This window comes from Scyliorhinus torazame, chromosome 10, assembly GCF_047496885.1.
Source record: "Scyliorhinus torazame isolate Kashiwa2021f chromosome 10, sScyTor2.1, whole genome shotgun sequence".
Lineage (NCBI taxonomy): Eukaryota > Metazoa > Chordata > Chondrichthyes > Carcharhiniformes > Scyliorhinidae > Scyliorhinus > Scyliorhinus torazame.
In genome coordinates, this window is record NC_092716.1 from 194529085 (window position 1) to 194556846 (window position 27762).

Below are 27762 nucleotides of genomic sequence, written 5' to 3' on the forward strand. Positions count from 1 at the left end.
TCGCGACTTCCTGAGATCATAAAGGGTGCCTTGTTACAGACCATGGGAAATGTCTACACTCAAAACATTAATCCTATCTTTTTCTTGTAAAAGAAAAAATGGGGAAAATGTCATTTGAAACATGGAAGTCTGGCACTACCTGACCTAAGGCTACATGAGAGAATGTCAGGAAAAATTCCATGAAGGATAAACAACAGCTGCAAAAGAAGATTTTGAAATGCAGATAGCCTTTATCAAACAGACTTTAAGAAAACAGCTTGTGACTAAAACTGATGTATGTCTTTTAAGTCACAGCAGATTGAACTTTTAATTATGTGGAAGAAAGCAATATTTCGCAGCTTCTTTGAAGTTAATTATTTTAGTAAGCAGCTAGAAAAGAATGGCTAGGAATTTCAGTTGAATTGGGTGACAAATGTTTAGGTGTGACATGCTGCTGACACCAGGTGAATGAAATGAATGAAAAAATGAAAATTGCTTATTGTCACAAGTAGGCTTCAAATGAAGTTACTGTGAAAAGCCCCTAGTCGCCACATTCCGGCGCCTGTTTGGGGAGGCTGGTATGGGAATTGAACCGTGTTGCTGGCCTGCCTTGGTCTGCTTTCAAAGACAGCGATTTAGCCCAGTGTGCTAAACCAGCCCCTGAATATGGGAAGCTGGAGACAACGTGACAACGGGAACACATGTTAGCCCCAAATAGGAGTCAGAATTCTGAGCTGGGGGCACTATTTGATAATAAAGCAACTTTAGAAATGACTGAAACCAGATGTAACACCCCTCTGGGATCAAAGCACTTTTGAACATCACAAAGGAAACAATGTAATCAGAGATCAATGACCTGAAATCATGCTCAATATGAATACATAGTCGTGTTAGAAACAATTCAGATTAAAGGTATCTTGTACAATCAAGAGTAAATAAAGTTACTTTACGATAATGTCATATAAACTTAATAACTGCTAGAAGGGGTATATAAACCCTAAAAAAGTGGATAACCAGCAGAGTCAGCTCTCATAGCTCGGTCATGGGAAGAATAGAACATAGCAACCGAGCAGAACAGCGAATCCATCTGAGGAAGACCAAAAGCTAAAGAAGAAAGATTGTCAAGGTGGACCTGAAGGTCTTTTCAACCAACCAGGAGAATCCAGAAGCAAGATCTTTTACTTTTCTGTAAAGACAGTGGTTGCATCTTTTAAAAGAAAAAATATAATAATAAAATAACTTAAAAGTTTTAACCTGAAACAGTGGTTATTACAAAGTCTACTTTACTTACTTAGCAACGACTGACCCAGGATCGATGCTACTAAGTGGTAAGTAGATAAAATTCTTCTATGAAGATATGGGTTATACCGGGGGATAACTTGAAACTATAGTTTGACCTGAATAGCCGCCACCCAAGTCTGCATAGGAGTCAGGGAGTGAAAATCCCTGTTCACCATTTAGAATGTCTTATTGACCCTTTTTGGTATAGGGGGAATTCTAAGAATAGTGGTGAGTTTTTCTAGTTCAATAACCCCTTCAAGAGGCTGACAGGTCTGCGGAGTAACTCCAGTACTCTTCTCTCTGATTTGTTTCAATGCACCTACCGCATTCCTCATTGACGATGCATTTCTCTGTCTCTTCAGTGGGCAATGTGCAGAGGGAACCATCCTCGGGATATTGCTTAATATATCTTTCCCGCGACCTCATTCCCATTCCGCATGACAGGCTGCAAGGGGACCAGCTGATCCACTCTGACATCATGCAAGTTGAGGCATCTGGAAATTGTAAGTGATAGATTATTGAACAGATACAAAAACCTTGTGGACATACAAAATTGACATGCAGGGAAAGATCAGCTTGCTCCATCGAGCCTGCCACAAGCTGGCGACGGCAGGACTAAACACTTCCCACCATCCATCCCGCTGCCTCCCTGTTGGAGAAGCAACAAGGGCCAGAGGAAAAAGAACAATATGGCAAAAGATTCCTCTGGAAGAATTCCTCTCCAACCCCCTCAGTGATTGGAGAAAGTCTGAGAGATCACATTAGCTGTTAATCCACTTACTTTTCTTAAGATGCATATGCTGCCCCAATCACAAACCGGTTCCATTCCCTCAGCACCCATCACAGCAGCCAGCAGAGCATTTCAGATGTTTACTACTCTCCAGGAAAAGAGGAAGAGACCAACATCCGGTCTTTTCATACTCTTTTATGATTTGAACTCATGCCCTCTTTTCCTTCCCAATCTGTAAAGCCGGAATAATCTATCAACAGGGATGCCATGGAGCCTCAGTCAATTAGCAACCAGACCAAGGTCCTTACACCTACCTGAGTAACTAAGGTTCTTTAAGTCAGAATAATTCACTTGACTCTCCTCAGGGTCAGAGTTCAGTACTCCAGAAATGGTCCAACCAGTGACTTATATAGTAATGACAAACTTCCCTTTTTAACCATTTGATTAAGTGCTTCAGTTTCCTCTTCCAGAAGTTTTGCTGTGAAAAATTCTTGCCCCAAAATTTCAGACTGTGCTATGCAATTGATGATTGGTGCCTGCCAGTGATATGAGGATGACATGTTTCCACAACACTTAATTTCATTAACACCTATTCATCCTTTGTGCAATCGTGCAAGACAGTCGCTGGAGGGCAGGATTTTCCCTGTAGTCTTCAGGACTCAGACGTCAAGATCAAATGGAGGTCAGAAGCCTGCACTATGTGGGGAAAAGTCACATGGCTGTAGTTTTTCCTGAATTAGCCAATAATGGCCCGATTGTTGGCAGTGGGCGGGATTTCAAAGCTGCAGGGCCAATAGGAGCAGTAAGCTGCTTTAAATTTAAGAAGCCCTTAGTGGCTGGGCCACCATTGTGGAGGGGGCTTCCCTCATGGGGGGCGGGGTGAGGGGCGTCACAACTGCAGCTGAAGCCAGACAGGCAGGGAAGCCTCAAAGTCCGGAGCGTGGGGCATGCTGGTCCACTTCCAGACAGATGGCATCTTCCCCAATGCCTCTGGGGAGTTGGAGGTCAACAGGAAAATCTCAATCACTGTTCTACAATAAGCATTCCTAGGCCTTAACAACCTGAATCAGCTAGGTGCTGCTTATTGACAGGTAGCCCTGCTGCAGCACCACCCCACCATTCCACCTCTGAGTAAATGACCTGGGATGATGCAGGAAACTGGCATGCTGGCTGGTAGCGTGAATTTTCTCGACCTCCTGCCTGCAAGCATGCCCCCCTTCGGGAGGCAAGAATCCTTCCCTGTAAGTCAGCAATCCATTTAGCATTCCTCAAAATTTTATCTGTCTTGTTCTTCTGGCCTCTTTCATTTCACTTGTGTCAATACAGAGCCGGTTGATCACCCTTCTCCATCCCCCCCCAGTTGTCATTCATTCTTCTTCCAGTCCAACATCTTTCCATCTGCTCTCAGTCCTACCTCTACTTCTCCCCCCTGCCAATCCACTGCCCACCACTTGCCGCACCATAATTTCTCTCTCGTAACAGATGTTCTTACTATTTCAATCTCTTCTTGGCTACTTTCTTCATTGCTCCCATAATCTTCACTGACCCCCCTGATGTACTGGTTCCTGATTTTGCCCTGACTCATTACTTCACACAGCCATCTCGGCATCCGTATTTCATTAGAATCCTATCATTATTCCTCTTTTTTTGAAGTTGCCCAGGGTTTGGCACTAAGCAGTCTTAACCTCTGACTGAGAAATATAAAATGCAAAGTCAAGAGCACAAACCCAGAGAGTCAAACTAAGTTCCGTCTTCCAGTGTAATGGATTTCAAGGGGTGGAGGCGAATGAGGCTAGGAAGCCCTAACTCAGTTACAAAGTTTCAAACAGGCAAACTGTCTGCATTTTATGCAGAAAATCAAGATTTCTACTCAAATAGCTACTTCTGTCAATGCTGCAGTGTTGAAATCCTGTGGACCTCATTCCAAGGTGCCCTTTTAGAAACATCTACTTCCTTTTCTCGGTGCTGTGTACTAGCCACAAAAGGCAGGACACCATGGGTTGTGGTTCAGAAAATCAGAGATGGATGACCGAGGTCAGCCTCAGTTCACTCTGGATGCTGAAACTGTCCTCCTGTTGAATTAAAGATGCAGAAAAGCTCCAGGAGATGAATCACAGCTTAAAATGGATCGAGCTGCCACAAAAGCAACACGGTCCAATTTTTAACCTCTCGGAATGGAAAATCTTGCTTTCTCACATCTCTGAGAAATATTTCAATCCACTTCACATGAGGTACCCACTTGGTGTGCAGATTAAAACTGCAGGCATTTTATTTTTGTACACAACAGATCACACAATCGTTGGTGAGATGAAAAATCATTTCACTTATTCTATAGTGGAGAGACATGTGCTAACTCGGAATATTGGGAGTTCACTATATTCCCAGTACTGCCACATATTGGGCGAAATTCTCCGGAAACGGCGCGATGTCCGCCGACTGGCGCCCAAAACGGCGCAAATCAGACGGGCATCGCGCCGCCCCAAAGGTGCGGAATGCTCCGCATCTTTGGGGGCCGAGCCCCAACCTTGAGGGGCTAGGTCGGCGCCGGACAAATTTCCGCCCCGCCAGCTGGCGGAAAACGCCTTCGGTGCCCCGCCAGCTGGCGCGGAAATGACATCTCCGGATGGCGCACGCGCGGGAGCGTCAGCTGACAGCTTCCCACGCATGCGCAGTGGAGGGAGTCTCTTCTGCCTCCGCCATGGTGCAGACCGTGGCAGAGGCGGAAGGGAAAGAGTGCCCCCACGACACAGGCCCGTCCGCGGATCGGTGGGCCCCGATCGCGGGCCAGGCCACCGTGGGGGCACCCCCCGGGGCCAGATCGCCCCGCGCCCCCCCAGGACCCCGGAGCCCGCCCGCGCCGCCTTGTCCCGCCGGTAAGGTAGGTGGTTTAATTTACGCCGGCGGGACAAGCATTTTAGCGGCGGGACTTCGGCCCATCCGGGCCGGAGAATCGCGCGGGGGGGTCCGCCAACCGGCGCGGCGCGATTCCCGCCCCCGCCGAATCTCCGGTGCCGGAGACTTCGGCAACCGGCGGGGGCGGGATTCATGCCAGCCCCCGGCGATTCTCCGACCCGGCAGGGGGTCGGAGAATCTCGCCCCATGATCTTTCATGCCTATCTAAACAGGCAGCCAATGCCTGTTTTCACATCCAATTTGAAGGAAGGGATCTTCAACAATCTATTATACTGTTAGGTTAGAGTGGAACTTCATCCTACAATCATTTGACTCAGAAGGCTGCCAGCTAAGCCAAGCTGTCACTCTCACGAGTTGTTAAAAACTACAGCGACACCAACCAATGGATTGGTATTGCACCTAGAGATCAGGTTAATGAGAAATGGGAGAAATTATAGAATGCACAGCGCAGAAGGAGGCCATTCAGCCCATCGAGTCTGCACCGACCCTTGGAAAGATCACCCGACTAAAGCCCACACCTCCACCCTATCCCCTTAACCCAGTAACCCCACCTAATCTTTTGGACACTAAGGGGCAATTTAGTATGGCCAATCTACCTAACCTGCACATCTTTGGACTGTGGGTGGAAACCGGAGCACCCACGCAGACATTGGGAGAAAGTGCAAACTCCACATAGACAGTTACCCGAAACCGGAATTGAACCCGGGACCTTGGAAATGAGAGAATTTTATTCAAAATCTGTTGTGTTGCAAACTTCAGTTGAATAAGATCTTACTTTTGAAGTAAATGCAAAAATGTTATTCTGTAAGAAAAACAGAGAATCGGATTTCCTTAATGCCGTTCCTGTTGTGGTCGAGATTTCTGCAATAAAGTATTCATTTTTATTCCAGCTTCCTCTCCGAGCTGGAAAGCACACACAGCTTTGTACTGTTACAAGAATAACAAAACACAGAAATGGCTAATTTAATTAATTTCTCTTTTGATGCAACCGTGTTGATAGTTGAAGAACTCAACATTCAGAATGCATACCTTATCTCCTCACCTTAAAGACATGTATTTCATCATCTGTGTCCTCACTATGCTTTACTAGCTTCTGTGCCCCAGAGAACAAATCGCAAGATTGTTATCTTTCACATATCATCATAGCCTCATCTCTCCCAAGTTTGACTGTTTCCAGCCCTGTAAGTCTGTGTGCACCCTCCAGACCTCCAACATTGTGTCACTGACAATCATCTTAAGTTACCTTTCACTGTTTGGAACCATCGCCCCATCACTCTGTGCACCAACCACATCATCTGATATTCTTCGGCAACTCCCTGCCAGCAGATACCTCCATAAGATCTAGACAGTTTAGGAGAGTGGTCCAAGAAATGGCTGATGAAATTCAACGTGGGCAAGTGCGAGGTCTTGCACTTTGGAAAAAAGAATAGAGGCGTGGACTATTTTCTAAACGGTGACAAAATTCATAATGCTGAAGTGCAAAGGGACTTGGGAGTCCTAGTCCAGGATTCTCTAAAATTAAACTTGCAGGTTGAGTCCGTAATTAAGAAAGCAAATGCAATGTTGTCATTTATCTCAAGAGGCTTGGAATATAAAAGCAGGGATGTACTTCTGAAGCTTTCTAAAGCACTAGTTAGGCCCCATTTAGAATACTGTGAGCAATTTTGGCCCCACACCTCAGGAAGGACATACTGGCACTGGAGCGGGTCCAGCGGAGATTCACACGGATGATCCCAGGAATGGTAGGCCTAACATACGATGAACGTCTGAGGATCCTGGGATTATATTCATTGGAGTTTAGGAGGTTGAGGGGAGATCTAAATAGAAACTTACAAGATAATGAATGGCTTAGATAGGGTGGATGTAGGGGAGTTGTTTCCATTAGCAGGGGAGACTAGGACCCGGGGGCACAGCCTTAGAATAAAAGGGAGTCACTTTAGAACAGAGGTGAGGAGAAATTTCTTCAGCCAGAGAGTGGTGGGTCTGTGGAATACATTGCCACAGAGGGCGGTGGAGGCCGGGACGTTGAGTGTCTTTAAGACAGAAGTTGATAAATTCTTGATTTCTCGAGGAATTAAGAGCTATGGAGAGAGATCGGGTAAATGGAGTTCAAATCAGCCATGATTGAATGGTGGAGTGGACTCGATGGGCTGAATGGCCTTACTTCTGCTCCTATGTCTTATGGTCTTATACGTTCGGCCCGTCAACCAGGTCTACGCACGCCACCAGCTCGCGACGAGATGGCAAACCCATGGGGAATCGCTGGACGAATTCTACAGTGCGCTGTTAATACTGGGGAGAAATTGCAACTGCCCACCGGTTTCGGCGAATGAACATACAGAGCTACTGATTCGGGATGCTTTTGTGGCAGGTATGCTTTCGTCCCAAATTCGCCAGCTATTGCTGGAAAGAGACTCACTAGGCCTCAAGGAGGCACGGACCCTCGCTGCCTCGCTCGATGTGGCATCGCAGAACGCCTGTGCCTACGCCCCCGACCGCGCGGCAGCCCCTTGGGCACCGAACCCCCGGCACCCCCCGCTCCCCCGCAGGCCTGTGCTGCCAAAGCACCAGATCACCCGGGGGGGCCCCGCTGCTACTTTTGTGGGCAAGCAAAACACCCCCGACTGTGCTGCCCGGCCCGCTCAGCCCTCTGTAAAGGGTGCGGCAAAAAGGGGCACTTTGTAGCAGTGTGCCAGGCCCGAGGGGTTGCCACAATCTCCGGGGGAGAACCAGGACCCCGACCTCAACCCCCCCCAACGATCCATGTGCAGCCAATGGGCGCCGCCATCTTGGGTCCCGGACTCCATGCTGAAAGGATGGGCGCCACCATTTTGTGCTCCTCCAGCCACGTGCGATCACTGGGCGCCGCCACCTTGTCCACCCCCGACCGTGTGCGACCCGTGGATGCCGCCATCTTGGCTGACGGCTAAGGACCCCAGGATGGACGGCCCCACGGGCCTGAGGAAAGCGACTGGTTTCCGTGACCCTGGACCAGTCGCGGCCCCGAACGCTCCAAACGGCAACAACGATGGTACTCATAAACGGGTCCGAGACGCCTCTGGGAGCACGGAGAGTTTTATACATCCCGATGCGGTAAGACGCTGTTCCCTTCCGATCCACCCGAGTAATCAAAAGATTTTCCTGGCAGCAGGATCCCATTCTGTAGAGATCAAAGGGTTCTGCATCGCGAACCTCACGGTGCAGGGGAGGGAGTTCAAGAACTATCGGCTTTACGTCCTTCCCCACCTCTGCGCTGCCACACTCCTGGGGTTGGATTTTCAGTGCAACCTCCAGAGTTTAACGTTTCAATTCGGCGGCCCTATATCTCCACTCACTATCTGCGGCCTCGCGACCTTCAAGGTCGACCCGCCTTCCCTGTTTGCGAACCTCACCCCGGATTGCAAACCCGTCGCCACTAGGAGCAGACGGTACAGCGCCCAGAACCGAACCTTTATCCGGTCAGAAGTCCAGCGGCTGCTGAGGGAAGGCATAATCCCCGGGGTAACGGACCAGTAGAGAGGGAGAACGGTACGGTCTGGAAGACCGTCCTGCTGGCCCTACGGTCCAGAACTCTCCCAGTCTCCCGCTGGCAGGAAGCCCTCCCGGACGCCCTCCACTCCATCCGGTCGCTGCTTTGTACCACAACAAATCAAACACCTCACAAACGCCTCCTTGTCTTCCCTAGGAAGTCCTCCTCCGGAACGTCACTCCCGAACTGGCTGGCAGCCCTGGGACCCATCCTTCTCCGAAAACATGTGTAGGTGCACAAATCGGACCTGGTGGTCGCGAGGGTTCATCTCCTCCACGCAAACCCTCAGTACGCCTACATGGCGTACCCCGACGGCCGACAGGACACGGTCTCTCTGCGGAACCTGGCGCCCGCCGGAACTCCACACATCCCCCCAACACCAATCACCCCCTCCCTCCCACCGGCGCACCTCACAGCCGCCCCCTTCCCGGGTGGATCGGTCCTTCCCCCAGCCCCGCCTAGGGGTAGTGAAGCAGGAAGAGACATCGCTACGCTCCCAGAGACGACGGTGCCCAAGCCAGCGCCTGCATCACCACCGGGGCTGAGACGATCGGGGAGGACGACCAGGGCACCTATTTGACTCATTGAATCTTTATAACAAAGCAAGAAATGCCTCTGTAAATAATTCAGTTGCCCAGTAAAAGCGGCATTGTAAATAGTGCTAGTAGTTTGATATCGGAGCATAGCCGCTGTGTTAGTGGCATCCCAGGTACCGACTCTGTAAACCCCTACCACCATACGGCCCACTACCCCCGCCAGGTTCTTTTTTAACACGGGGTGAATGTGGTGGTATGCAATCGGGGTATTACGGTACCCTGTGATGCCGAGAGGCTTTGGCGGATAGACGCTGGGTCCCGATTGGATCAGCCGCCTACTGGCTCCACCCAGTAAGGCGGAGTATAAGAGCCCGGGTTCTCCCAGCAGCCGCATTCTGTAACTGTGCTGCTGGGGAACAAGTCTGCCTAATAAAGCCATTGATTGACTCCTTCTCATCTCGTCTCATGAGTGATTGATTGTGCTACACAACCATTATTGCATTCTGGCACTGCTGGGACTACCAAATATGCACTCACGGGTTGATCTCTCTACAGGTGCTGCCAGACCTGCTGGGATTTTCCACTCTTTTCTGTTTTTATTTCAGATTTCCAGAATATACACAGTATTTCGCTTCTGTATTTTACTCAATTTACCACATGGCGTTTGCTTTTTAAATTGCAGAAGGTCTGGTCGATTTTAAAACAAGACACAAATGATGTCAGTGAGAGTTCCAATTTAAAGGAAGCACAATAAATAAAGAGTAAATGAATCCAGAAATCATGTTTCATCATGCACTGTTAAAGTAAAAGAATAGTAAGCATTAGTCAAGAATTGAATTAAAAATCGATAAATTGAGAAAGCGATATCTGAAACAAAGGCATGGATCGATATTCGATTGCAATAAAGAGGCAGCATGAGGTAAATAATATATAAAAATCAACAGCAACTCACATTTATATGTAGTAAAGTGCAGTAAAATATTGTGATGTGTCAGAGTAACACCATTGGCTGGTAATGTCACATGTTATGCAATGATGTCATCGGAGCCTTTTGCGGGATACTGTGGAGTTCGCAATTGTACCCTGCTTGAGCAGCATCTTACAGTAAAATGTCCCAAGGTGCCTCACAGGCACAATTATTAAACAAATAAAAATAGAAAATGCTGGAAGGTCGGCCTTTCATCAGAACGTACTTGAAATGTTAACTGTTCTTCTTTTCACAGATGCTGTCTGACCTGATAAATATTTACAGCTTTTTCTGTTTTTAATTTCAGGCTGCCAGCATCTGCAATATTTAGCATTTGTGTTATGGTATTAAGTATGGTTTAACACCGAGCCACAGAAGAAGATATTAGCGCAGGTGATCAAAACCTGGTCAGAGACATATTTTTCAGAGCATCCTAAGCAAGGAGAGGGAGGTGGAGAGGTGGGATGGTTTAGGAATGGAATTCCAGAGCTGAGGGCCTTGACAGGCTCTAGAATCACAGACAGCAAGGATTATAACAAAAAATATTTGATTCACTATCTTAGCAGCTACTTCAACACTTGTGCTCTGCCCGTGCTCCCGGGGATAACACCCGTGCTCTCACCACATGACGTCTTTTGTAATTGTGTCAACACATAATCACGTGACCACTTGGTCCACATCTTCCCCATTCGGTTGGATAACCTAGTGGCATGAGATGTAACCGTGTGCACAGTAACCGCGTGCACAATAGGAAACTATGTACAGACTGCTGTGTAACATACAAGATAAAGGAGCTCACAATGCATAACTATTTACATGTCCACTGAGGCACGGATTAAGGGGTTCTAGGTAGTGCATGGTTCATCATGTCTTCTCCCCCACTTCCCTTCCCATATCTGCAAATATGGAGAGGCAGTACAGTGAATCCTTGGCCCTGTTTCAGGCAGCTTCCACCCCAGGGCATCCTTGGTGACATTGTTGGGTGTAGTACCTATGAACAGAGGCAGGATGACAAATTACTGGCCACACTATCAGTCCATTCTGCATGAATAGTTCATCGCTGATGGCGAAGAATGTGCCGATCTCATGGGGAAGCTCCCTTGAGGATTCTGGCTAGCCCCTAAGGATGACGTTGTGCAATTGTCGACATGTGTGGCTGGATTCTCCACTGTGAGGATTCTCCATTGCGCCGGCAACCCGGGGATTTCCCAGTGGCGTGGGGCTTCCCACAATGGGAAACCCCATTGACCGTCTGGTGAGACGGAGAATCCCGGGGGGTGCACCGCACCAACAATCTGGGACGGAGAATCCCGCCCGTGATGTCTGCATGGAAGGCATCTTTGAGTTCCTGAACTTGACAAGAGGACAGTACCTCTATTGCCATTCTTCACAATCTGTCTGGTGTGTAATGGGCAAGAACGCTCTGGAGATGGCATCAGCCAAGTGCAGCTCCTTACCACATTTGTATACCAGGCTGAGATTGTAATGTTGCAACTTTAGCCACGCAGACACAGTGTGGAGAGGCTTCTTTAAGATGGTTATGGGTGGTTGGTGATCTTTTTCAACAGTTACTGGATGACTATATATGAAATCATGAAACTTCTGACAGGCGAAGGCCAAAACAAGAAGTTCCTTTTCGACCTGTGCATAATGAGTCTCAGTCTCAGAGAGGGCCCTTGGAGCAAATGCGAAAGGTCTGACATTCTGGATGCAGACTGCACCAAGTCCATGCTGGGGGGCATCTGCTGATATAAGTACAGGAACTTGAAAGTCGAAGTATTGTAACACCGGTGGTGCTGTGAATGCTTGCTTGAGTCTGTTGAAAATCGCCATGTGGTGCTCTTCCCAGCACTATTCAACATCCTGGTGGGGAAGTTGACAAAGAGGTCCAGTGATCTCACTATAACACAGGATAAACTTAGAAAGATAATTTGTCATACCAAGAAAGTGCTGTAAAGCATGCTTGTCTACAGGAATGATCACCTGTCATATAACCATTGTCTTGTCTGGATTGGGCTTTACACCATTGGCTGTGAATAAATGGCTCATGTAAGGAACCTAGTTGACCCTGAATCTACATTTCGTAGGGTTAAATTTTCGCTGTATGGTCCTGATTCTGCCGATGGGGAGACGAAGATGTACGTTATGTTGTTTCATGATATGGCCTAAAACCAGGATGTCATCAACAATTATCTTGCAAGGTTGGCCTACAAAGAGTTGCTCCATTCACCGCTGGAATAGCTCACTGTCAATGGTGACCCCATAGGGCATAGGAAGAAAATGATATCCGCCTATCAGAGACATGAATGTGGTTAGTTTCGAGGATTTTTCATCAAACGAGATCTGCCAAAATTAACCTCTTACATAAGGATACTGAATACCTTAGTATTTGGCATGTCTGCTATGACCAGTTCCATTGTGTTCATAAGATGAGGAGGTCTGAGCAGCACTTTGTCCAAGTGCACTGGTTCAATGCATATCCTGATTGTGCCATCAATCTTTATTGCTGCCACAATTGCTGAAATCCATTCTGTGACCTCGTCGATAGGAGTTAAGACCTCCAATGCTGTCATCCAATACAGCTCATTAACTACTTTCTACTTCATTACTACTGGCACTCCTCTTGAAGAACAGACTGTTGGTGGTATCAAATCATCTCAGCTCATGGGGTATTCAACTGGGGCCCTCTAAGATTATTCGGGTATAAACCTGTACCTTTCTTGACTTGTCAGACAATGCAGCACCGCAGTAAATATGCTACTCCTCCTCGAATGTTTCCCACCTATCTGTAATATTTTCATCAAAGGCGAGTGGGTTACCATGGCAAAGGCCTTGTGCCATACTGCCAACTTCTGACACCGTGTATATGTAAAGAGTTCTCGAATCACAGTCAACAAGGACTTATGATGAAAAATAGTTTATTCGCTAACTTAACAGCTACTTCAACACTCGTGGTCTGCCGCACTTCCAGGTACAACGCCCACTCTCCCAACACGTAGCCTCTTTTATAGTTGCGGTGTCACTTAATCACGTGACCACTTGGTCTACGTACATCTTCCTCAAGCAATTACCTAATTAGAGAATTTATGGATTCTGCTTTGGGAATGCTTTTGAACCAAGCAATCACACATGAATAAGCTGTCACACAAATTTTGTTTTGTTCTCCTTTCGTGATGATCAGAAACTTGCATTATCATTTTGTTGAGCAGTCAACACAATCGATCACTGTCAGCCTCATCATAGCCCTTCATAATCTTGAATATCATCACCCTATAAACCTCTTCTCCCAAAGCTGACGTCAGAGTGAGACTTCTATATTTAATATAACCTTTTAAAATATTCAAATTCATCAACATGATATGTATTTAAGGATGATGTGATTTACACTGATCACAATTAAATTAATTTGTCAGCAATTATGAATGCCTCTAAACTATCATTAATGCTTGAAGATGAGAGTGAGAAGACTGAAAGAAACAGGATTTAACAACAATTAATTATCATTTCATAGACATGCATTCAGGGAAAAGGGAGGTTGCCTGCTGCACATCTTATTTAATTGTGCGGCTCACTTGCCTCTTGTCTTGTGTCTAAATGGGTGCTGTTTCTACAACGACTATAAGACGTATTGCATAAAATCCCAACATCTGCTACACTCCAAACTACTGGGAAAATGCCCAAAATTAAATGTCAAAAATCTCCCCTTGTTCTGAAGATAAGCTTCATCTCCCTACCAGAGAGGCTTTGGGAGTCGCTCGCTGCAGAATATTCAGTCAATTTTTAAAAGATTAATTCACTGGATAGGGCTATCACTTGCACATCCCCCATTCCCCCTGAGAAGGTGGTGGCCTTCACAAACTGCTGTTACAGTCCGGGTAAACAGTGCTGTTATTAGCGAGAGATTGACCCAACTAAGTCAGGTTGGTATGTGATTTAGAGCGGAACCTGAGCTGGTGATCTTCCCATGTGCCTGCTCCCCTTGTTATTCTAGATGCCGCTTGATAGCACTGCCGATGACACCCACCCATCGCTTTGTTGACGATTCAGGATAAACTGAAGGGGTGATAAGTGGCTGGGTTGGATTTGTCCTGCTTTTTGTGGGCATTTTTTCACTTGTGATGCCCGTAGTCACTCTACTGGAACAGTTTGGCTAGAAACACATCTAGTCCTGGAGCACAGGTCTTCATTATTACATCCGAGATTTTTTACCACATGACCCATCACTTGCCATCACTTGGCTGGCATTTTAGCAAGTCAACAGCAGTTCCGACAATCAATTCAGGTCAGATACACTTAGAAACAGCCAAGTAATTTCCAGGACTACTAATATTTCCCCTTGGGCAATCAACAGCTGCTGCTTCAACACATAACTAAAATGAAGCCATTCAAAATGTTAATTTTAGACGTAATACATGATCTGTGTTAAGTATGTGCCATTTTCACCTCTTAAATCAGAAGATTGATCATTCAAATTCCACTTCAGCGATTTGAGCACATAATCCAGACTAACACTCCCACTGCACTACTGATGGAGTGCTGCACTGTCAGAGTTACCGTCTTTCTGATGAGCTGTTAAACTAAGGCCCAGCCTGTCCTCTCAGGTAGGTGCAAATCATCCCGTCAGGGCCAGGGAGTAAAATCACAAGCCCTGGTGTTTCTCCTGTTTCCGGGCCCCTTATCTTCACCACCGCCAAAATATTTAACCTTCCCTCTTGTAATGATATGTGTATAGATATGCTAATGAAGGGTTAATTATTAAATCTCAGTGTAATTCAAACACTAGAGGGCACCACCAGTTCCCAGTATAAATATTGGACCTTAGGGAATCTTGGGTAGTTAGCAAAGGAGAAGTATTGATCACAGCACGAGGAACAGTTTAGATTAAAGAGAGAGTTAGCACGAGGTTATCATTAGTTAATACTAGATTATAGAGTACTGTTTAACAGATTCAACCTTACTTTATTAGTAATTATAGCTCTGTAGTGTGTTTGAACTTTATTTAAATTAATGGTTATTCAATAAATTAGTTTTGCTTCAATCTAAAGATTGGTGGTTTCTTTATCATCAACTTAACAGACCATTCTGGATCACAAGGCAAAGAATAATGACATATTACCACAAAGTGTAATATAGCATGATACCAGGAGTGTCTACTGTAGCTAACTAGTATAGTTTAGTAAGAATCTAGTACAGAAAACTAAAAGGCAATTTGAATCTCGAAGCACCAACCTGTGACTGCAGAACTTCGATGAATCCAGGACTGACGAACAAAGCACAAGCTCCACAACAACTCTGGATCACCGGTAAACTTGATGCTAACTGGCGAGTGTTTAAGCAGCAGTTTCAAATTTATTTAGAAGCTTCCGATTTAAATAATGCAACTGAAGCACGTAAAGTAGCTCATCTATTAACTATGGCTAGTCCACAAGCCATCAAAATCTATAACTCTTTCCAATATACGGCGGATCAAGATAAAACTAAGTTTGAAGTAATAATTGCAAAGTTTGATCATCATTGCAAAATTCAAACAAATTAAACTTTTGAGCATTTTATTTTCAATAGAAGGATGCAAAACAAGGGTGAATCAATTGATTGCTTTGTTACTGATCTTAGACTGCTAGCTCAATCTTGTAACTTCTCAGTATTGACATTCAATGATCAGAGATCAAATAGTCTTCTGTACAATTGATGAAAAGCTCAGGCAACGCTTGCTGAGACAGAAGGGTCTCACGCTTGAAAACGCGATTGATACATGCTGTTCACATCAGTTATTGAAAAGTCAATATAATGAATTCTTTCTCCGTGAAAAGGGCAGAAAAACAAACCTTGAGGTAGAATGTGTTAAGGCAGTGTTGCAGATGAAGAAAATGCGTGTTTCGGATGGCAACCATCTTGTACGAGCGCATTCTAATCCTACACATGCGCACTTCGTTAAAAGATGCGAGACGGACAAAGACCGATCTGCGCATGCACAAAGAAGTTCAGTGTGTGATGACGGTCACATAATGACGAGTAGACGGTGTGGAACCGCCCACTATCAAAATAAATGCCCTGCTCGAGGAAAACTCTGCTCACAATGTGGCAAACAAAACCACTTCGCTGCTCAGTGCAGATCCACACATGAATTTAAATCTGCGAAGTCAAAGTCAAGACATATTAATGTTAAAAGTGTAGATTCTAAGGAAGAATGTTTATTCTTTGGAAGACTCGTTCTTTTTTGGCATCATAGAGAAGTATGATAGAACCACAGAAGATTCATCACCTCTCAAGATAATCCACTCCATCAACACTGACATGGAATGTAACACAGTATTGCAAGTCAATGATTATCCAATCAACTTTAAGCTGGATACTGGAGCTTCTGCCAATTTGCTTAATAAGCTTGACCTCACAAAGCTAAAGCAAACTCCTAAAATCAATCTGCTTGTCAACTGCATGACTACAATGGCAATGTAATCACATCAATGGGGTCTTGCTACTTGTTAGTTACCAATAATGATATAGCGATTTTGCTAAGATTTGAGATTGTTGATTCAAACAAGTCTTCACTCTTAGGTGTGCAAGCCTTCAAGGATTTACACCTAAATCAGAAGATTTATAGTGTGAATTCATCTCAACCAATGATTCAAGATGACATTTAAGGGATTCTGGATCTTTTTCCAGACGCCTTCGAAGACATGGGTACCCTTCCCTACAGTTACAACGTTCTGTTACGACCGGATGGCAAACCTGTGGTACACCTGCCGAGAAGAGTTCCTGCGCCACTTTGAGAGATTGAAACTTGAACTTCCCAGATTACAACATCAAGGCATTATATCAAGAATCACAGAACTGACTGACTGGGTCAGCTCCATGGTTTGTTTGAAGAAACCTTCTGGTGATCTGACGATATGCATAGACCCCAAAGATCTTAACAAGAATATTAAGAAGGAGCACTATCCCATTCCCAAGAGAGAGGAAATCACTAGCAAAATGGCTAAAGCACAAATCTTTTCCAAATTGGATGCCTCAAGAGGATTCTGGCAGATGCAACTTGATGAATTTAGTAGAAAGTTATGTAATTTCAACACGCCTTTTGGCAGGTTCTGTTTTAACAGGATGCCATTTGGAATCATCTCAACTTCTGAGATTTTCCATCGTGTTATGGAACAGGTGAATGAGGGTATTGAAGGTATTCATGTATATATGGATGATATAATCATCTGGTCATCTACAAGAGAAGAACACATTTCAAGGTTATTACGGGCACTTCAAAGATTGCGCAATTTGGTTTGAAACTGAATAGAACCAAATGTAGTTTTGGTATTTTGACTCTGAAGTTCCTTGGAGACCAGATTTCTGAACATGGTGTGCGACCTGACAATCACAAGATTGCTGCCATACAACAAATGAAAGTTCCAGAGGACAAGAAGGCTGTTCTACGGTTCTTAGGTGTTGTGAATTTTTAGGCAAATTCATTCCCAATCTAACGTCCAGAACTACTGCTCTTAGAAATCTCATAAAGACGTCTACCATGTTTGATTGGACCGACAATCATCAAAAGAAATGGCTCGATTTAAAGTCTCAACAGGCGACTGCCCCTCTTCTTTCGTTCTTCGATCCGAATAGAGAGACAAAAATTTTGACTGATGCGAGTCAGGACGGAAGAGGAGCAGTTCTGTTGCAAAAGGACGAGAAATTGTCATGGTTACCTGTTGCATATGCATCCAGAGCGATGACGCCGACTGAACAACGGTATGCACAAATTGAGAAAGAATGTCTTGGTTTCCTTCCAGGCGTTTTAAAGTTTCATGATTATGTTTATGGACTTCCTACCTTTACTATTGAAACTGACCACAGACCACTTCAAACAAAAGGATCTCAATGACATGACTCCGAGACTACAGAGGATCTTGGTGAAGCTTAGGAGATACAACTTCAACCTCATCTATACTCCAGGCAAGGACTTGATAATTGCAGCTGCTTTGTCACCGTCAATCGATTCAGAAGGAGAACCTTTTGAATTTATACAGCATGTAGAATATCAAGTACAGCTGTGTGCTGAACGTCTTCTTGCTTCAGATGTGAAACTGAACCTCATCCGTGAAGAAACCAAGAAGGATTCAATGCTTCAAAGAGTCATACACCATCTCAACAATGGTTGGCCAAAAGGGTAGTGTTCCAAGTCCAGGAATATTCAAGAAAACTTAACAGTTGTGGGTGGACTGTTAGACCATAAGACCATAAGACATAGGAGCGGAAGTAAGGCCATTCGGCCCATCGAGTCCACTCCGCCATTCAATCATGGCTGATTTCAACTCCATTTACCCGCTCTCTCTCCATAGCCCTTAATTCCTCGAGAAATCAAGAATTTATCAACTTCTGTCTTAAAGACACTCAACGTCCCGGCCTCCACCGCCCTCTGTGGCAATGAATTCCACAGACCCACCACTCTCTGGCTGAAGAAATGTCTCCTTATCTCTGTTCTAAAGTGACTCCCTTTTATTCTAAGGCTGTGCCCCCGGGTCCTAGTCTCCCCTGCTAATGGAAACAACTCCCCTACGTCCACCCTATCTAAGCCATTCATTATCTTGTAAGTTTCTATTTAGATCTCCCCTCAACCTCCTAAACTCCAATGAATATAATCCCAGGATCCTCAGACGTTCATCGTATGTTAGGCCTACCATTCCTGGGATCATCCGTGTGAATCTCCGCTGGACCCGCTCGAGTGCCAGTATGTCCTTCCTGAGGTGTGGGGCCCAAAATTGCTCACAGTATTCTAAATGGGGCCTAACTAATGCATTATAAAGCTTCAGAAGTACATCCCTGCTTTTATATTCCAAGCCTCTTGAGATGAATGACAACATTGCATTTGCTTTCTTAATTACGGACTCAACCTGCAAGTTTACCTTTAGAGAATCCTGGACTAGGACTCCCAAGTCCCTTTGCACTTCAGCATTATGAATTTTGTCACCGTTTAGAAAATAGTCCATGCCTCTATTCTTTTTTCCAAAGTGCAAGACCTCGCACTTGCCCATGTTGAATTTCATCAGCCATTTCTTGGACCACTCTCCTAAACTGTCTAAATCTTTCTGCAGCCTCCCCACCTCCTCCATACTACCTGCCCCTCCACCTATCTTTGTATCATCGGCAAACTTAGCCAGAATGCCCCCAGTCCCGTCATCTAGATCGTTAATATATAAAGAGAACAGCTGTGGCCCCAACACTGAACCCTGCGGGACACCACTCGTCACCGGTTGCCATTCCAAAAAAGAACCTTTTATCCCAACTCTCTGCCTTCTGCCTGACAGCCAATCGTCAATCCATGTTAGTACCTTGCCTCGAATACCATGGGCCCTTATTTTACTCAGCAGTCTCCCGTGAGGCACCTTATCAAAGGCCTTTTGGAAGTCAAGATAGATAACATCCATTGGCTCTCCTTGGTCTAACCTATTTGTTATCTCTTCAAAGAACTCTAACAGGTTTGTCAGGCACGACCTCCCCTTACTAAATCCATGCTGACTTGTCCTAATCTGACCCTGCACTTCCAAGAATTTAGAAATCTCATCCTTAACAATGGATTCTAGAATCTTGCCAACAACCGAGGTTAGGCTAATTGGCCTATAATTTTCCATCTTTTTCCTTGTTCCCTTCTTGAACAGGGGGGTTACAACAGCGATTTTCCAATCCTCTGGGACTTTCCCGGACTCCAGTGACTTTTGAAAGATCATAACTAACGCCTCCACTATTTCTTCAGCTATCTCCTTTAGAACTCTAGGATGTAGTCCATCTGGGCCCGGAGATTTATCAATTTTTAGACCTGTTAGTTTCTCTAGCACTTTCTCCTTTGTGATGGCTACCATATTCAACTCTGCCCCCTGACTCTCCGGAATTGGTGATATATTACTCATGTCTTCTACTGTGAAGACTGACGCAAAGTACTTATTTAGTTCCTCAGCTATTTCCTTGTCTCCCATCACAAAATTACCAGCGTCATTTTGGAGCGGCCCAATGTCAGCTTTTGCCTCCCGTTTGTTATTAATGTATTTAAATAAACTTTTACTATTATTCCTAATGTTACTGGCTAGCCTACCTTCATATTTGATCCTCTCTTTCCTTATTTCTCTCTTTGTTATCCTTTGTTTGTTTTTGTAGCCTTCCCAATCTTCTGACTTCCCACTACTCTTTGCCACATTATAGGCTTTCTCTTTTGCTTTGATGCATTCCCTAACTTCCTTTGTCAGCCATGGCTGCCTAATCCCCCCTCTGATAACCTTTCTTTTCTTTGGGATGAACCTCTGCACTGTGTCCTCAATTACTCCCAGAAACTCCTGCCATTGCTGTTCTACTGTCTTTCCCACTAGGCTCTGCTCCCAGTCGATTTTCGTCAGTTCCTTCCTCATGCCCCTGTAGTTACCTTTATTTAACTGTCACACCTTTACATCTGATTCTACCTTCTTTCTTTCAAATTGGAGATTGAAATCTACCATATTATGATCACTGCCTCCTAAGTGCTCCCTTACTTTAAGATCTTTAATCAAGTCTGGCTCATTACATAACACTAAGTCCAGAATGGCCTGTTCCCTCGTGGGCTCCATCACAAGCTGTTCCAAAAAGCCCTTCTGTAAACATTCAATGTAAACATTCAATGAATTCCCTTTCCTTGGGTCCACTGGCAGCATTATTTACCCAGTCCACCTGCATATTGAAGTCCCCCATGATCACTGTGACCTTGCCTTTCTGACATGCACTGTTCATGACATGCACATGCACAAAGGTTACTTTGACTTGATCGGATAGTTATACCAGTGTCTCTCCGACCCATGATTCTTAACCAGATACATGAAGGTCACCTTAGTATTGAAAAACAAAAGAGAAAAGTGAGACAAGTTGTGTACCGCCGAGTATCAATTGAGACATCAATGATATGATACTTGGATGCGAAACAGGTCAGAAATTTCGACCTGCACAATGCAAGGAAAAACTACAACAACATGCATTGGAGACATCTCCATGGGCAAATATTGGGATTGATCTGTTTCACTGCAATGGTCATGATTATGTCCTTATAATCAACTACTATTAGAATTAGCCGGAAGTCATGAAGTTATCAGATCTCACACCAGATCTGTTATTAAAGCAAGTAAGGAAACTTTTGCCAGACATGGTATTCCAACCATTGTCATGCCTGACAATGAGCAGTGCTTCGACAGTAATAAATGTGCTGAATTCTCACGAGAATACAATTTCGCTCAAATCAATTTGAGTCTGCACCACCCTCCATCAAATGGTAAAGTGGAGACAGGAGTTCAAATCATCAAGCAACTTCTTAATAAAGCTTTGGATATGAATCTAGCGTTACTCTCCATAGAGCAACTCCACTTTCGACTGGTCTATCACCCGCACAGATGTTAATGAACAGAGATTTGAGAACTACTCTACCATCTATGTCTCTACCCAATCCAGATCATCTGCCGGTGATACAAAAGATGAAACATCAACGAGAATGACAGAGAATGTATTCTGATCAACATGCAAACACTCTGGACTCACTGCTTCCCGATGATACCATCAGGATCAAAGTTCCTGATGAAGGTTGACCAGCTCCTGCAAAGGTTATCAGACAAGCAGCACCATGTTCTTATATCGTTCAGACAGTTGAAGGAACAATAGTTCGACGCAATTGCCGAGCTCTACAAAAACTCAAACAACACAACATCTTTCCAGATCTACAACTCCATGAAAGTATTTTCAATGATACTATGACAAATTCTCAAGTTCGTGAAAATTCACAGAGGACTGTAAAAACATTTGTGTCTCCTCTTCGTGGTTTAAGAAGGTCAACCAGGAAAAGAAGCAAGCCGGACAGACACGATTTGTGGCTGGTTACCATTGAACTTTGTTTTTTCATTATTGATTTTTCACTACATTTCAAAGTTATATACATATCATGTATTGTAATAATATTATACATGTTGTACATAGAAAAGAAATGTTGAAAAGGGGGATGTAATGATATATATGTAGATACGCCAGTTGAAGGATTAATTATTACATCTCAGTGTAATTCAAACACTAGAGGGCACCACCAGTTCCCAGTATAAATATCAGACCTCAGGGAATCTTGGGTAGTTAGCAAAGGAGAAGTATTGATCACAACACGAGGAATAGTTTAGATTAGAGAGGGAGTTAGCACAAGGTCATCATTAGTCAATACTAGGTTATAGAGGACTGTTTAACAGATTCAACCTTATTTTATTCATAGTTATAGCTCTGTAGTGTGTTTGAACTTTATTTAAATTAATCGTTATTCAATAAATTAGTTTTGCTTCAATCTAAATATTGGTGGTTTCTTTAGAATTAACTCAACGACCATTCTGGATCACAAGGCAAATATTAATGACATATTACCACAAAGTGCAATATAACACCTCTCACATCCTTTGGTGCCCAAAATTGGGAAATATAGTCACAGTGGGGTCAAAGGGTTTTGTATAACTTTGGAAAAACATCTTGTTTTTTGTGCCCCCATGCAACTATTTATAAAGACCATCAAAAGCTAAGGTTTCAGTTTGATACACTTTACAACCAAGGCTTTATCAAACAATTCCACACAATTTGTTAATTCATGTTCTGCAACCTATGCCGCTTCCTTGAACCTGGCCTCTGTGCAATATCCAGACAGCAACATCCAACAGACCTGAACTTCACAAGCACCTCAAACAACAGTCCCCATGTAGATTTTATTGAGCCATGAATCCTGGTTTCATGTTCAAGTTTAAATGTGGGAAATGCTTCCAGGTGCACCCCTTGGAATCCAGCTGATACCCCTGGCATCATCTAGCACTAGCCGGCATTACCCTGGCAAGACCCTCTCCCCACTGAGCACTGCGATGACCCCCGAACTTCCCTGGGAGTACTGCTTGACAGGCGCATGCCTTCTCAGAGCAGTCGTGCTTCACGTCGTTGTGACTGCACACCGCCGTGGATGGACTTTTTGATGTCGGGGAATGATTCCAGCGTATGGGCCTGATAATTATATGTCAATTTATTATAACGAGGTTCCTGACATTGAAGGTCAGGAAATGCAGTCCATTGCTGATCAGGGGAGAAGACAATCACTTCCTGGTTTGACGGCATTGTGAAATGTGACTTTCGCCTTTCTGTGATATTTTCCGCTCCCGCCACCGAATCCACCCGTCACGAATGGGAGGTGAAAATGTTGGCCAATGATTCAGGTCCACCATCTGCACTGGCTCTGTTGCAGGGTTACTGACCTTTGTTTCTCTCTGCACAGATGGCACCAGATATGTTGAGAACTTACAAAACTTTCTGTTTCTACTGGAGCAAAAATAACCCCTTTTGCCAGCCCTCGAAAAAGCAATCAGGCTTCTTCTGAGATTCTCATTCCCCTTAGCAAGAAACACTGCAGCAGCTGCCTGTGATCTGGCTTGGCACAACATCAAACATGAATTTCCAAAAAAATCTTGAGGCCGGGAGGGGAAGGGCCCTGGGCTACAGACACGGTTGTTGTTGACAACGTCGAGAGACTGACTGGACTGGTGGTGGTGGTGGGGGGGGCGGGGGGGGCGGGGGGAAGACTTCAGGACTCAGAGAAGACGTCTCTGGGGTTACTTTCAGGGGTTACTTTCCTTAAGCCCAGCAGCCTCTAGGTTCCAACCAGGAGAGAAAGCGACACATGTGTCCAATAACACCAAACGGAAGTCCATGAGGAGATAGGCAGGAAACGAAAGGACTGGGGAAGTTGGCATCACCTACTGGGCCAATGATTGTTACTGTTCAGGACACCAGCAATCATTGGTCGAGCAGCCTGTCAGTCGGGATGGTCTGTACGCCGGATTGGCTGCTTTGGACACTAACCATTCAAATGAAAGGTTACTCAGCCAATAAGCCAGGGTGACCCCAGAGCACAGGCCCCGGTGATTAGCACTGTCTGCACCTCCCCTCTCCTGGGCTCTATATCCCAAGAAGAACAGGTGAGTTGGTTGAGGGATATTTATCCCTCAACCAACATCACTAAAAAGCAACTAATCACATTGCTGTTTGTGGAAGATTGCATTGCCCCACTTTGAGTGTACTTCATTGGCTGTATAGCGCTTTGGAGCACCCTGAGGTCTTTGGAAAAGCAAGCTCTGCCTTTACTTCATTCCGATCCCCTTGAAGGGGAAAGAATTCCCGAACTCACTGCACAAGCCATTTCCTATCAACTCTGGTTAAAGTTTATTTTTACTGCAGCAACCCGTCTTCTGCCACTGAGTTCAAATTGCCATCTGCTCTTTGAAGTAAAGTAATTAGACACATCAGGATTGGCAGGCCTGCTAAACGGTTGATCAGTTTGCTGAAGCAGTGTTTGGCAATACAACATGTTCACAACATGTTTGGAGTCTTCAGGAACAACTTCAAATAAAAAAAATTGCATTTCTACAGAGCACATTTCATAATCTCAAGACATCTGAAAGTGTATTACAGCCAATTAACTATTTTTGAAATCTGATCACTTGTGTAATGCAGGAAACGGAGAAGCCAATTTGTATGCAGCAAATTCTCACTAACAGCAATGTGGTTAGGACTAGATAATTGTACAGTGTTTAATATCATTCACAACTCCTCTGATAAGGAAACTGCTTGTGCCAGCATGCAGCAAGCCTGGACAGGTTTAGACTGATCAAGTGGTGTGTAACACTTATGCCACCCAAGTGCCAGGTAATGACCACCTCCAACAAGAGAAAAATCTTGACCACCTCCTCTTGATATTGAAAAGCATTACCATCACTGAATCCCCCACAATCAACATCGTGGCTTTCAGAATTGACCAGAAACCTAACTAGACCAGCCACGTGAAGATATAGTGGTTACAAGAGCAGGTCAAAGTCCAGGTATTTAGTGACAAGCAACTTACCTCCTGATTTCCAAAGCATGTCCGTCATCTAAAAAGGAAAAATCAGGATTGTGATGGACCAGACTTCACCTGCTTCAATGCGTGCAGCTCGAAAAGTACTCAAAAAGCTCAATATCATCCAGGACAAACAGCTTGCGGATTAGCACAAAAATCACCATCTTAAATATTCAACCCCTCCACCACCGACACACAGTGGCAGCAGTGTGTACCATCTACAAGATGTATTGCAACAACTCATCATGTCCCCTTCTACAGGACCCTTGAAACGCATAACTTCTACTATCTAGAAGAACAAGGGCAGCAAACGGATGGGAACACCACTACCTATAATTTCCCCTCCAACCACACACAGTCCTGATTCACAAATATATCATCGCTCCATCGTTATATATGGGTTAAAATCCCAGAGCTCCCACCCTAACAGCACTGCGGATGTACTTACCCCAGATGACCTGCAGCGGTTCAAGAAGGCAGTTCACCAAAACAATCTCAAGGGCAAATAAGAGTGGACAGTAAATTCTGGTTATGCCAGTCCACATCACACGAACAAATTGAAAAAAAAACTTAATTTCAGTGATGTTAGATGAAGGACAAATACTCGGTCAGGACTAGTATTTGTGCAGAACTCCCTGACTCATCTTAAAAACCCAAAGATGTTTAACCAATATATTAATGATGGAGGTTAGTTAAGGAAAAAGCGGGACCGATCAGAGATGAAGAAGGGAACTTATGTATAGATGTAGAGGCTGTGGGAAGGGTTTTAAATGAATTTTTTATCCCCATGTTTGCAAAGGAAATGGGTGATGCAGATACAGTAGACCAAGAGGAACACTGAGATACTGAATGGGATAAAGTTAAGGAGAGAGCAAGTACTCAAAGGGTTGAAATCTTTGAAAGTTGTTAAGTCACCAGGGCCAGATGGATTGTTTCCAAAGCTACTGAAGGAGATCAAAGACGAGATAACAGATGCTCTGAGGATGATTTTCCAATTCTCACTAGATATAGCGGGGGTACTAGAGGACTGGAGAAATGCAAACGTGGTTCCATATTTTAAAAAAGGTATGGAAGGAAATGTCAAACAATTATAGGTCTTACGTCGTTGGTGGGAACATTTGTAGAATTAATCCTGAGAGATAGGATGAACTGTCATATAGAAAGGCATGGACTAGTTAAGCATAGTCAGCATGGATTTGTTAAAGGAAGGTGTTGCCTCACAAATTTATTTGAATTCTTTGAGGAAGTGCCAAGAAGGGTTGATGAAGGTAGTGCAGTGGATGTGGGGTACATGGATTTTAGCAAGGCGTTTGACAAAGTACCACATGGCAGATTGGTCAAGAAAGTGAAAGTACATGGGATACAGAGCAATGTGGCAAACTGGATAAAAAGTTGGCTTAGTAACAGGAAACAAAGGGTAATGGCTGCCCTTGCAATTGGAGAGTTGTTTTACTGGTGTTCCACAGGGCTTGGTGTTGGGACCCTTAATGTTTGTGTTACAGAACATAGAACATAGAATATAGAACATACAGTGCAGAAGGAGGCCATTCGGCCCATCGAGTCTGCACTGACCCACTTAAGCCCTCACTTCCACCCTATCCCTGTAACCCAATAACCCCTCCTAACCTTTTTGGACACTAAGGGCAATTTATCATGGCCAATCCACCTAACCTGCACGTCTTTGGACTGTGGGAGGAAACCGGAGCACCCGGAGGAAACCCACGCAGACACAGGGAGAATGTGCAGACTCCGCACAGACAGTGACCAGTGGGGAATCGAACCTGGGACCCTGGTGCTGTGAAGCCACAGTGCTAGCCACGTGTGCTACCGTGCTGCCCAAAGCCTCACGTGTGCTACTGTGCTGCTGGCCTCGAATGAAAGATGCCCAATGCCTCAGTATCATCCAGGTGGGACATCAATTTGAATCTCCATCTTCCCTCACAGGTGAATCAAAGAGATCCTATGGTATCATTTTGAAGACGAGCAGCAGAGTTCTTTGCACTGACCTGGACCATTATTTATCCCGTCCAACACTATTAATACAGGTTATCTGTTTATTATGTCATCAATGTTGGTGGAAGCTTGTTGATTGCTTGCCGCACTTCCTTATATTACAACACTGCTTACACTTCACAAGTTATTCACTGACTGGAAAGTGCTTTGGGATGTGCTGGGATTGTGAAAGGGGCAATTTAAATGTAAGTTCTTGCTTTTTTTAAAGCAGGTGTATTTACCATTTGCCATGTGTCTTTTCTCCCTGAGGATGTACATTCAATGCCCAATGGCTTGCCGTCTTCTATTGCAGACCCAGGAACAGGCTTGAGACTGCACAAATTCATTCAAATCCATGTCGAACAAAAACATTCTTTCCATTAGATGAGCTGAATTCGAAATGTGGCCTCCAGAGGTGAAATGAAAGTTGAGGGGCGGGATTCTCCAACCCCCCGATGGGCCGAAGTCCCGCCACTGTCAACCGACGCCAGCCGGCGTGGATTGAACCACCTTTGGGACGGCGGGTCATGGCGGCGCGGGCGGGCTCCGGGGTCCTGGGGGGGGGGGGGGGGCGCGGGGTGATCTGGCCCCGGGGACTGCCCCCACGGTGGCCTGGCCCGCGATCAGGACCCACCGATCCGCGGGTGGGCCTGTGCCGTGGGGGCACTCTTTTCCTTCCGCCTTCGCCATGGTCTCCACCATGGCGGAGGTGGAAGAGACCCCCTTCACTGCGGATGCCGTGAGCGCGCATGCACCGCCCGGCAAAGTCAGTTTCGCGCCAGCTGGCGGGGCACCAAAGGCCTTTCCCGCCAGCTGGCGGGGCGGAAATCAGTCCGGCGCGGGCTTAGCCCCTCAAGGTGAGGGCTTGGCCGCTCAAGATGCGGAGACTTCCGCACCTTTGGGGCGGCGCAATGCAGGACTGATTCGCGCCGCTTTTGCCGC

At 45.2% G+C, this 27762-nt stretch overlaps 1 protein-coding gene across 1 annotated transcript in view; it reads right to left on the reverse strand.

The window, feature by feature from the left end:
• Positions 1-27762, reverse strand: part of LOC140384480 (spondin-1-like) — a 455772-nt gene that overhangs the window by 18630 nt on the left and 409380 nt on the right. Inside the window, exon 12 of the mRNA XM_072466224.1 lies at positions 1584-1754. Within this exon, the coding sequence (XP_072322325.1) occupies positions 1584-1754 (171 nt within the window). The remainder of the gene's footprint in view (positions 1-1583; positions 1755-27762) is intronic.